General features: G+C 47.1%; 1 protein-coding gene across 2 annotated transcripts; it reads left to right on the top strand.

Moving 5' to 3' along the window:
• The first annotated feature begins 8169 nt into the window (after positions 1-8169).
• Positions 8170-10605, top strand: LOC133889776 (putative WEB family protein At1g65010, chloroplastic). 2 transcript variants are annotated; one of them, XM_062330248.1, is made up of 3 exons: positions 8170-8643; positions 8814-8943; positions 9065-10605. In XM_062330248.1, the coding sequence occupies exons 1-3, from the start codon at positions 8624-8626 to the stop codon at positions 10529-10531; spliced, it is 1617 nt and encodes a 538-aa protein (XP_062186232.1). In that variant the 5' UTR covers positions 8170-8623; the 3' UTR covers positions 10532-10605. The 2 variants fall into 2 exon arrangements, with proteins under 2 accessions (XP_062186232.1, XP_062186231.1); XM_062330247.1 differs by lacking the exon at positions 8170-8643 and having other exon boundaries at positions 8651-8943.
• The last annotated feature ends 2639 nt before the right edge of the window (positions 10606-13244 follow it).

The raw sequence follows: 13244 nt of genomic DNA, 5'->3' as shown, positions 1-13244 counted from the left end.
TAACACCTTATTATAGGTGGATTTATATTAAATTAATAGAAAATAATATAGCTAGTTCATTTGAAAGGTTATCTATTGGGTTATTTGTATATTACATGATCAATTTTTATAGCTAATAATTGACTATTTTATTGGAGATTCTTTGGCCGATAGAACGAATCCAGGAAAACACGTTCAAAAAGTAGAGCGTGTACATTTTCTGAAGACGAAGTGGCGATGCATCGTAACGCTCAATAGGCGATTCCATGGCCACGCTCACACGATGCGTACGAGAACCTTCCAGGCGTCTGACGTCTGGTTTGGGAGACGAATTCCAGCACCCGAAGGAGCACACCACAGCACACCTTCCGCATGAGGCCGGCGCTGCCCAACCACTACTCCATCCTTACCGTGCAGTTGCCTATTCTGTGCCCTCCCCTTTTCTGCAAGACAACGCATTCTTGGATCGCCGTTCGCGAGTTCCTTTACGAATCATGGGCATACTGCATGCGCATGCTAAACTGGGAATCCCAGCATGGGGTTCAGAGTTGTAGATCCAGACATGCTGGGTCAAAAAGCAGCAGCTGACACGAACACTGTGACGACCCGACTGACGAGGTGATGGTGCTGGAAGTATCAGCCAACACGGCTCACTTCTCCTTGGCAGGCATCTCCCTGCTTCTTGTTGCTTTTCCAGAGGAGGAGAATACGGGTGTTTTTCTGCTGGTCTTGTATCACCGTTGTCAGTGTTGTCATTTAAATAAATTTTAATGTTTAATATTTCTTTCTTGGGATAACTGATTGGGTCTTCTCCTTTTGGCCTATGCTGAAACCGGTGCCTGTTCAGTTGCCCTTTCTATATGCTGGTGCTGCTCCTAGGGTTTGGCGGTAGAGAATTTGGGAACCGATTGGTCTTGCTTTAGACGGCTGAAGAGTGGTGGCAGTAGTTCTGCTGAGTCTGATTTTTTGGGCTCGTGCGTGTTGAGAACGGACAGGTTATGCTAATCTAAAATTAAAAATTTCTATCATATCCATTCAGGAAATTATACTAAGTAAGAGATCATAGATCGTTACCGCTCGATCGCAGTGCAGCGGAAAAAGAATTGATGTAGACCGATCTAATATCATACGCGTCAAACTCCTCGAGCAGCTTCTCGATCAGTTCCTCGACTAGCTCCGAGCAGATGGTCGTGCTCCTCGACCAGCTCCGAGCAGGTGGTCGTGCTCCTCGACCAGCTCCCTATCAGGTCTGTCGTATCCTCGACCAGTCCCGAACACGTCACATTCATGGATATCCTCACGTACTGGGCAGAAACGCCGAGCACCGATGTGCTAGTACCGCATGCGCGGCTAGGGTTTTGAGAGATCGTGTGGAAGGTTGTGGCTAGAGTTTCGGAGTGGCTCAACCTTCGCACGCCCTACCCACACCTCTCCTAATATAGAGCTTGCCAATGTGCTCCCACGTTAGAAGCCCTTTAGGACTCTAACTTCTCGTGGATTACAATCCAATCAAAACCCATATACGAATCCAATTCGTATGTTTTGTTCCAACCCATTAAGTGTTTGACCCGTTAGGTTCATGTACAAACGGCAACGACTTGAAAATATTTTCGAAACCGAAATCAATTGTGGTCCTTAGCAGGACATGTTGACTCCCGAGTATACACAAAAGATCATATCAGCTGAACCTTGATATACACATGCACTGATCCATTCGCCTCACGATACCAGTCAAGCTCAAGGCGAGATACGTGCCAACCTTGTGATAGCCCAACCATTCACTCGATCAAGTAGTGAATTCGTCATGATTATCTCTTTAATCATATTACCATAGTTATACACTTTCTCAATCCAACTACCTTAAGGAGGTCCAGAGATATCTCTCCCATTATTAAGGAGTGGTAAATTCCATCTTGATCGCTCATACCCTACGTAATGACAAACTCGAAAACTACATTTATGACTATAGAAATTAGACAAAATAAAAGATAATGTAAATTATGTTTGATTGATTGGATAATGATTCTTAATCGGCCATGACCCTCTCGTATTTAAAGGATGACATGTTTTAGCCGTACAAGATCAGGACTTCTAATTCAAATCGAACAAGACTTATAGATATGATTCGGCTATGCTTTCTGATCTCTAAACTTTCTATAACTAACACATCTTTCCTATTCAACAACGTAAATTCTCATATATATACCTGAATATCCTTTATTACAGGTCGGCCTTCTTATATTCGACTACATACTCGATCCAAACATCTGCTCACGTACTACCTTCTTATTTTGACTACCTGTTTAGAGACCCATTGCTTGATGTATACATGTGCTCGAATCCAACCGGTTCTTCCATCTGTTCAGAGACCAACTGCTGAAATTCACAGTTGTTGATGGTCGCTTGGTTGTGGTTACCTAGTCGGTGGTCACTGGTCGTCTGGTCGGTGGTCACTGGTTGTGGTTGTTGGTTGTGGTTGTTGGTTGTGGTTGCTGGTTGTGGTCACTAGTCATGGTCACTAGCTGTGGCCACCAGTTGTGGTCACTGGTTGTGTTCACCTACTCGAAGGTCACCTCCCACAGATTCGACCAAGTCCAATGATATCCTGTTGAGCCAATTATTATTGTAATGACCACTATATATGTTAAATCTTATCATCAACACAAGCCCACTTATTTTTTGTGAACAGACATGTTTTACGCAAAACAATATCCTTAGTTGTACCTCGAGACAATGGTAAGCAAAACATCAATCGTATCTTATTTAAGTACTCTGCTAGACACTAGGATAATATTTGTTCAAGTATCAACCGTTAATAGCTCTATACAATTCTCTCCATGCAAGGTTTCGAACAAATAAAAAAATTCGAGGAGGACGATACGTACAACTCTGTATGTACCTTCCCAACTCAGAGATCACTAGCCAAACTTATTATTCTTTGACCCAAACGGCAGGATAGTATTCCATACAAAATCTCTAATTTGAAATGACTTTGCTCTCACCTTCTTGTTGTAGGTTTTGGCTACTCTTAATTTGTCATTCCCAATTTCTCTAAAAGCCTGCAATTTTTTCATTTCGTCACTTCATCAATCTTGTCTATCATTAGATCATAATAATCTACAGCTGACAAGTTATTCCGGTCGACCAACCTCAAAGCGCCAAGGTTTACTTCAACAGGTAGTACAACCACTTATTCATAAACAAGTTCATACGGTGTTACTTTAGTGGCACCATATCTAGAAATACGGTGTGCACATAAAGCCTCCGATAAAATTTCATGCCATCTTTTAGGGTATTCATTTATTTTCTTCTTGATAAGCTTAATCAAAATTTTATTACTAGACTCGGTCTGACCATTAACCTAAGCATAATATAGAGATGAATTGAGAAGCTTAATTTTTAATGGCTCAACAAATTCACGTACCTAATATGATAATATGCTCCAAAATAAAATTAATCACCTCCTTATGCATCATGTTCTTGAGAGGAATAGCTCCAGCCCACTTGGTGAAATAGTCGGTAGTCATCAAAATGAAGCGATGACATTTAGATGACGGAGGATATATTTGACCAATGAAATCCAAGCCCCAAACTCGAAACAATCATGACTTAATAATAGGATGCATCATAGCAACACAAATTAATTTAATATCATCAAGCTTTTGGCATGCCTCACATCCCTTATAATAACTAAAGCAATCATCAAGCATAGTTGTCTAATAGAATTTAGCTCTTTTCAATGACCACTTCATTTTGCGAGCTGATTGACGTGTGCCAATCCTATAGCAATTCTTGGTTGATCTGAATCCAAGCATTTAAGAAGCAAATCATCTACAACTTAGCGATATAAATCATCATTCAACAATATATATTTAAAGGCTTATCGCCGAATCCTTCTATCAACACTTTTGCTTATATCATTCAAGTAATCAATTAAGGGCCTTCTCCAATCCTTAGATTCAACCACTTCAACCTTTTCTCTCACTGAATAAGACATAACCGAACCCAAGAACTCATGTACGGCTATACAATGACCAACATTTTCAAACATTAGTCTTTCAATCACAAAAAATTTGTCTATGTCAACTTGATAACCAGATGTTTATTATAGTAAGTCATTAGCTTTAAAATTATCATCTCTAGACATATGACTAATAGCAAAATCATCCAAGATAGCAATGATATATAGACATTTGTAAAAAGACAAAAAATAATGACAAAACTTCCAATACATGAGATTCATATGTATGACATAGTTCATGCATAACCAACAACATAACGTTGAAGATATATTTAAGACTTCAAGAATTACATAATATAGTAATGAACAACTACAAGTGACATATCACACTTATTACACTTCATAAATCAATAATCGAGTAAACTTCTTAAAGGTAAAAAAAATAGGGTAACAAGTTCATAATCAGTTTATTAGGTTAGATGAATATATTGCAATTAAAAGAATAGAAACAACCAAATAACAAGTTAAAGCATAGTCATCCGCTACATTCACTTACCGTCATCGACGATGAAGGCGGGCACTAGCTGCGACTTGAAACGGCACCACCTGAACAAACACTCAATTAGCACTAAGGCACCGCAACAATAAAACAAAAGAATGCACATGCTTATATGCCCAAAACCCCTGCAAACCTGACAACCAAAGACTATGAAAAGACATCTACCAATTAGCTTGCTAGACGCTGAGCAAGAACCTTCTCTAGCTCGGTCGAAGACCGAAAAACAAGAAACAATGCATAGGCTAATTCTCATCGAACACCAACACAGAGTAGCCAAAAATGTCTAAACCGCTTATCCAAAAAGAACAACGCCAACGCTATCAAAAAGCGTATGACAAAAGCTACAACTTCCATTATAACCTATACTAATATCCGACATCGGTTAGGCCTCAAATTGAATTGATGCACTATTCATTAACTGGACCAACAATGCACTCAACCGATGACTTGGACGACCAATCTCCACTACCTACAAGTCTCTGAGGACTACGAAGAGGTTACCTTCGGAGCAGAACCAAAAACCGGCGAAGAAGATCGGCAAACTCATGTAAAACCTCCTTCTCCTCCCTTCTCCTTCCTCCTCCCTCCCTTTCCTCTTCCTCCTTCCTCTTCTTCCTTCTTTCTTCTTCAATCTTTCTTCTTCTTTCTTTCCTTTCTTCTTTTCTCTTACCTTCATATCTACCCCCAGCAACACCCCACTCTTCCCCCACGCCCTCCTGCTCCCCCTGCGCCCCCGGTTAGCAACCGATTGCCAAGCGACGGGGTGGGAGACCAGGCACGCGACGACAGGTGGCAACAGGGACGGAGGCAGCGGTAGCAGTGACCGGAGGCTGGGCGACGGGGGTAGCGGTCGAGCGCTAGGGTTAGAGGCGGGGCGAGTTAGACGGAGCTAGAGGCGATTAGGTGAACTGGAGGTGGGATTAGGCGGGAGTCGATCCCACTAGAGCCTTATCTTCCTCTTTTTTTCTTTTTTTTTTCATTTTAACTAACAGTCTAGATTCATTAGGCTCGCAACATACTCATCGAGTGCCCAAACGCGACTGTCGGAGAATTAACTCCTGTCGCAGGGATCCCGAGAGACTCCTTTTTAGAGATTCAGCCGGGGGGATGATCCTGAATAAGTTCGTCGGAGAAATGAATGAGAGTAAATGCAAAGGCCGGTGGAGGGGGACGACCTAGTGCGGAAAGAAGTAAATGCACCGGAGTTTTAGACAGGTTCGGACCGCACGGGGGCGTAACACCCTACTCCTGTATGGTGCAATAACTGTTCCGGGGGAGACCTCTCAAGGATGTAGCTGGTTACAAGAAAGATGATCTATCTAAGAACTTGAGGCTCCTTGTTCTTCGGCTGGAGCTATGCTCAAGCCTGTTCACAATGTCTCTGTTTGCTTGCTTGGTTCGTCGTGGGGCTTGTCTTCCTCGTTGGTTTTTTTTTGTTCCTCTTCTTCTTCCTCTGTGTGCCGATCCTTTTATGCACCCGCCGGCCGCGACATACCCCGAACGGGAAGGAAGGGGCACAAGTTCCGAGACGCCATGACTGAGAAAGGCGTCATCATCTCCTCTGGGCGAAGTGACTGAGGCGGTGGAAAAACGCGACGCGCATCCGGTCATCTGTCACTGTGGACGCCCTGGCAACGGGCGCCGTTGAGAGGGCCCACCGGGCAGCCACCGAGCCACCCAGCGTGCCCGCCCTGTCTTGTTCCTCTGCCACGGCAGGGCGGCAGGCGAAATGTCTTGATCCTGGCGATGTTATCCCGAGACACACCGGATGATACGGGACGGGACCTGTGCAATTAATAGCCCCACGCCCCCCTGTCAAAGCATGGCAGGGACTGACACTGCGGCGGGAGCAGTTGGATGTGTCAGACCACGCATGCTCATTGAATGTGGCTTCGACCTCTGACTGACGGACACCTCATCGGTGGGCCCCTCGGGAGCCTTTCTGGGTCGTCGGGGAACCGAGTGCTCGGGGGTACTGTTCACCTCCCCGAGCACTCTCTCCCGAGCACTCTTGCCCGATCCTTCGGGGAACCGAACGCTCGGGGGCCGCCACGCGCAGCCCCGAGCATTCTCTCCCGAGCAATTTTTGTGTGGAACCTTCAGGGAACCGAGCGCTCGGGGACTGCCGCTCGCAGCCCCGAGCACTCTCTCCCGGAACTTTAACTCTTCTGGTCATCGGGAAACTAGGGCGCTCGGGGATGACCTGGCACCAGCCCGAGCACTTTTCTTCCCGGTACTTAGACTCCGCGGATCGTTGGGGAACTGGGGTGCTCGGAAACCAAAGATTGTGGCCCCGAGCACCTTCTCCCGGAACTTGGACTTTCCTCACCCCGCAGGAGGGACCTCGCGTGATGGTGACACGTGGCGGATGGCTGGCCTGACCTCGGGACTCAGGGACCCCCGGTTCCTGATACACCGACAGCGACGCTAGATAACAAAACAGAATTGTCTCGACGAGATCTACACATTTACGGTCTCCGATCGTCCAATCGAGCAACTGTTTAAAAGGTCAAAATTTGTACTCCCTCACGGGTTCTGCGTTCAACAAATGAATTAAATATTTTTGGGTATTACACAATTTAAGCTAAGTTTCTGTTTGGTTGACAAAATCTAAGGTTGTATGGATAGATGCAAGAGTTAAGATTATGATTGGTTACTCGTATGGAGATAATTTTGTGACACTAACAAGTGAGCTCGACTGCATTAGCGAATACAATAGTTTACATCTGTTGGATCAGACTGCGAAGTGAAACTCAAATCGAGCTTCACTCTCGTGTTAGAATGAGACTATATATTAATATCCGCCAAATAGATATAACAATAGATAGAAATAATTAAATATATCTCATTTCAAAATTATACATACCCACGACGCAAGTCAAAACAATTTTGGGCAACTTAACACAGCCAATATGATATGTTCTCGTGGAGCTGACTTCCGAGTTTGGCATGCGTGAAGCAACGCTCGCAGTTGAAGGCCATGTGTTACTTAATTATCCGCCTATAATTGCGGGCGTTGTGACATGTTAATTTCGACTTGTTTATGCTTTGATCGTCTGCCCTTACGAGGTCATCAGCACGTTCTTCCTTCCCACGATTATTCGGGCACACAGTCTTCAATCAGCTCATCATGGTTCACGCTGTGCCTTGTGCCCTGCTTCTACACCTAAAAAGGCGTGCTGACTTGTTCATTAGTCATTTACTCGTCGGCACGCCCGAGCTTGATGTTGTCGGTTGTCACACTCCGGCCTCAAATCCTCTCCACACTTTCAACTCCAATCGAATCTGAGCTCACCTTGTCTGAACTCTGTAGTACACAATTATCATCACTCATCAAGGCGGACGATTTCTTATGGTCTAGTAGTACTATAATTTTATATTTCTATAGTAGAAAAAGGGATTTGCAAAGTAATAGCAGAATTATCATCTGATTGACTGATTCGCAGGAATTTCAACGAAAGTTGCAGCAACGATTGCACTGAAAACTTAGACTAGCCTACCCCATTCAACAGTCAAGGTTGCCGCCGACCGTTCGTCACCGCGACACGATCTGGAACGGGCCGCCTCTCACGTGCCCGCAGCTTCTCCATGCGCCGGTCGGCAACCCAGCGCACGGGACGCCGGGACGGGCCGGACTCCCGCTCGAGCACAACGGCCACTGCCAGTGCCCCGCGCGGCTCGATCAGAACCAGCAAAAGAACCCCGCACAAACGCGACAAAACCTCCGCCGCTGACCCCCTCCTCCATCGCACCGCGCGCACCCGGCCTCGGCGCCAGGCGGCAAACACACGGGCTCCCTCCCCACGAGTCCACGACCCGCCATTTGCGGCCTCGCCCGCGACGACGCGCACCATACAAGTTTAAACAAATCCAAGCTGACTCCGTTGTTTAGTTCCACGTGGCTTCACCTCCACTTAACCCCACCACAACCTGCTGCTACTCTGCTCCGGTCCTTCCCCTCCCTCCTCGCCGCCTCGGCGCCTCAGTCGCCTGGTATTAATTGCGCCATGTTGCGCAGGGGCGGCAGGGCCTTCTAATTCGGTTCCCTGACACGCCTGTCGCCCGCGGGAACGGATTCTTTTCCTGGACCGCCTCGGAGTCCGCCCCGCCCCCGCGTGCCCGAGATGCAGTCCTCCAGGCCGAGGTGAGACTGCGAGACCTGGCTGCCTGCCCGCGCACGAGCCTTCCTTATAGATCCTTCTTTTCCGGCTCGGCTCGGCTCGGGGATCTCTCTACTCCTCTCGCCGTGCTCTTTTAATTGTTTGACTATTTAGTCCGCCGATTCGATTTGATGAGCTGGGATTCGCCGCGCAGATCCGGGTCATTCGAGGCCGGGCTCAGGGCCACTGCTTCGTCCGTTACCAAAGAACCCAAGCCGTCCCATCGTCTTCAGCGCAGCCGGTCATCCGCCGGCGGCTCCTCCAAGGCGTCGCCGTCCCCGGAGGTAGTGGCTTCTGTGGTTACGGCTATGTTGCGTTACGTTACGTTACACCCAAAGCTGACGGCTTTGGTGTGATCAGGGGTAAGTTGTTTCTAACGGTGGTTCTTGGTTTGTTGTCCGCCAGAGACGTCGCGGTGTGGGCGGCGGAGGCGGCGCGATGCAGCAACGGGTGGCGCAGCTGGAGGAAGAGCTTAGGAAGGAGCGGGAGGAGAAGGCGCGGGCGGTGAGGGAGCTCGAGGAGCTGAGGAGGGATGGCGAGAGGTGTGCGAAGGGCGGCGCGGAGAAGGTGCAGCTTTTGGAGCGGGAGGTGGAGAAGTCCAAGGAGTCGGAGCGCAAGATGCTCGAGTCGCTGATATACCAGACGAAGCAGCTGGAGCAGACCAAGATCTCCCTCGAGGAGGCCAAGCTGGAGATCGCCACGCTGCAGCAGGCCAACAAGGGCCTGGAGGCCGCGGTCGCGGCGACCCGGCGCGGCGGCATGGAGCAAAGGAGCGTCAAGGACCTCGTGTTCGGCGGCGCGGACGAGGAGATTAGGGTCCTGCGCAGCGAGCTCCGGACGGCGATGCAGGGGGAGGAGAGGAGCCGCAAGGCCCTGGACGACCTCTCCGTCGCGCTCTCCGACGTCACCATGGAGGCCAAGCAGGTCAAGATTTGGCTCTCCGAGGCGCAGTCCGAGCTGGAGGCCGCCAATGCCGAGGCCGAACGGCTGGGCGTGGAGCTGACCGCCGCCAAGGCGAGACTGCGCGCCGTGTCCGACGAGCACGACCGGTGCAGGCTCGAGGCCGAGGAGTCGGCAGCCGCGTGGGGCGACAAGGAGCGCGTGTTCCTCGAGTGCGTGCGCGCGTCCGAGGAGGAGGTGAACCGGGGCCGGCAGGAGAACACCAAGCTTGTGGAGTCGCAGCGCGTCATCCGCGATGAGAATGCGCGGCTGCGGGACATCCTGAAGCAGGCCGTGGCCGAGGCCAACGTCGTCAAGGAGTCGCTCGAGCTCGCCAGGGGCGAGAACGCGCGGCTCAACGACGTCGTCGCCGAGAAGGACAGCGCGCTGCAGAGCCTCCGCCAGGAGTACGAGTGCATCAAGGTCAGCGAGGCCGCGGCGCAGGGCAGCCTTAAGGAGCTCAACAGCCTCCTCGCCGCGACAACAACGGCGTGCAGCACGCCCACGTCGACGAGGACAGACCCTGTGCCTGACCACCGCTTCGATCAGCACCTTCCAAACGGTGTTGCCTCCAGCAAGAACGGGACACCAGAGGCGGCGTCGCTGCGATGGATGGCAGAGAAGCCAAGGATTGGCAGCAGGAGGTACTCAATTGGTGAGCCGGCCAAGTTCAAGGGCGGCTTCTCGCAGTCGGCGCGGATGGGGAACCTGAACCCGAAGGACCGGGTGTTCGCGTCGCTGAGCAACATTGCTGATCTCAAGTCCGCAGCAGATGCGGCGGTGGACGATTTCGACGACGAATTCGATCACATTGACGAGAGCCACTATGATGACATGAAGCACAAGAAGAAGAGGCCGATATTTCGCAAGTTCGGGGATCTATTCAGAAGGAAAAGCCTCTACAAGGCGAATTTGGCGCCAGTACACTCTTAAATTTTTCATTGTGACACTTGTAGTTTTGTTCTGTTCATCTGAATACAGAAGAAATGAAAGATTATTCCATCAAATTGCTTACTTTTGCGCTGAAGTTTTAATGACTTCTACAATCGCCGGTATCTTTCACTTTTTGTGCTGTAAGTTCAGCAGTTTTTAGTTATATGGATGACACACTGATTGAAAAAGATCGAATTGAAAGTAATGGAACAAGATTGGAAGAAGGTATAACTTTGTATATGTTTCAAAGTTTTCCTTTTGACATCTAAGATTCTAGAACCATGAAGACAAGTCAAGTTTCACTAAAACTGCCATTTGTCAGTGCACACGTTAATTAGGACTGCATATTTTTTCGTTTTTCCAGAAGAAGGGTGGATACTGGAATATGCTCCGAACCTTCTAGCTTGCATATACTAGCTTGGAAAATAAAATTGCACAGCGTTATTTTCGTTTGCCTAGCATGCAATGCCAAGAAAGGAACACATACCAGAGATTGTCTCTGCTGATACGTATCCTTAGTCCTATCTAGTGAACTGTTGTTGCTTTCGTCTCCATTATTCTCCCTGACTTTTTTTCTCAATTCATTGATCGAATCGATGCAGTAATCCAGTACTACATTCAACTTTGGACCAGAACTCCGGAAGAGATCCCATTACATGAATTTCTGAAGTCGCGTGCTTTGATGCCTCGCCAACAATCCTTTAGCAACCTTTTGAGTTCAGCGGATGTTCGTCTCTCCCAAAGATGGTGCGTCTTATCATCATCTTTTCAAGGAAAATACCACGTAAATCCAGGTTACACATAGGTTCAAAACAGAACGGACTGTGCCTAGCAATGTGGATCGTTTGGTTCTCCAGAACCCATTAGGCTATTACTATCGAGTAGGCGAAAAAGAGAGTAGGCCTTTCACTCTTTCTCCATGCTTCCTTACATCAAGGCTTTCATAAAAATTCGTCTAAAAAGATATCTTTGACTGTTTCCACAAGCGCTGGCGCTCACTTCTGCTTGAACAGTAAGCAGGATAACGATCAAGCAAATATCACGGCGCATGGCTCTTGACGTAAACCGAGTTAAGCGTTGTGCCTCCGGTGCTTTCCGCAGCTAGAAGTAAAATGAGACACTTTCGGCGTCTTCTACTCAATGCCCATCGAAAAAATTGTTGGGAATAAAGGGCAGCAAACGTGCACAATTAATCTCTCGTCTTGTGATGAACTTTCAGATAGTTTAAACCAACAGTTACAGTGGAATAAACAACACAACATGCACATTCAACATAATGATTTACATGGAAAACCTCTTCTCAACGAGAGGAGTAAAAACCACAGGGCAAGCAGCCCACTCCCAACCTCTTCACTATAAAACAATGAGTATTCTCTAGAACCTCTAGATGTACACTTTGGCTAGTTTCTCCAGTAGAGAGGTCAGCCACCCGGGCTCAAACCCGGGGCGTACCGGTTTATAGGTACCTCTCTAAAAAGCTGATTTCAGCAAGTTCTTAGCCAGTCAGGATTCAATACTCCACTAACTTAAATTTTAAAAAATGTCAGAGAGAGTCTCTCTTGATGGCCGAAAAAAAAAACAGCAGCAACACCAACAAGATAACCACAATCTTGATACAACAACAATAGCAACAACACTAAAGCAAGATACAACAGAGACTGCGTTTTGTCCCGTTCGAAATTCAACTCACACTGAGCAAACCACAGATCCAAACTGCACGAAATTTGGTAGGCAGGTAGTTCCACGAGTTCCCCGTACACAGTCAAAATTTCAGCACAATCGAAAACCGTTTCACTACCCAAATTGATCTTCTACCAAAACTGTTCAGTATTGAATCTGCTACTAACAGAGCTGTCATACTCCCCTGCAAATCCGGTGCTCTACTAACCAAAATGTCAAACCCACGGACCAAAATCGAAGTAATCTAAGTATAGAATGAGCTCACCAAGTTTGGTGCCGATCCAACCACGTTTGCGTATCCAATCAAGAGCTTGAAGAAGATTGCACAAGACATACCGATCTGGACAGCAAGCCTCTTCTTCCCTTATGTTCTCTCTCTCTCCTTTGTTGTTCTATGGGCTTCTCTCTCAGCCGCTGCTCAGCTCCGCTGTGCTTACCTCCTCTCAACCTGAATAATAAGAGCTAGGATTTTCTTCTCAGTGTATCTCCATTGCCCATCACGGTGGCAATCAACGGCTCACACACCTTGCACTATCAATTTCTTCGTGTGGAGGGACATATCTCCCAACAAAAATATGGTTGTCACCAGTGGCGGGCACACCTTGGAACATATATGCATATCTATTTTTTTTTAAAAAAGTTGACTATATATTATATGTAATAGCTATTGATATTAGTAGTTATTAAAGTTTAATAATTGAAGACTTTTACGGTACACCTAAATGAGTGCATGTCGTCTATTTTCTTCATCCGGTGGTTTAGATTGACCCAATGATATTCTATCGCTCACCAGTATCATGGATATCATTAAAGAGTATCATGAGTATCATAAGGGTAGGATTGGAAAAAAACCATAATAAACTTGTAAATTATATGTTTAATTAGGGAAGGTTAAAATGTTAGTTTATTCCTCGGATAAGCTTTCACTTGTTCTGTTCATTTCATTTATTAGGGTTTTCACCCTCCGTCGGTTGGTATGGGTGACGAAGGTCCAAAGTCCGGTCAGTCAATGACGTAATTACCCCTAAAGGTA

This window comes from Phragmites australis, chromosome 13, assembly GCF_958298935.1.
Source record: "Phragmites australis chromosome 13, lpPhrAust1.1, whole genome shotgun sequence".
NCBI classification, from domain to species: Eukaryota; Viridiplantae; Streptophyta; class Magnoliopsida; order Poales; family Poaceae; genus Phragmites; species Phragmites australis.
Note: the sequence above shows the minus strand (reverse complement) of the source record. Positions and strands in the feature narration are given on the sequence as shown.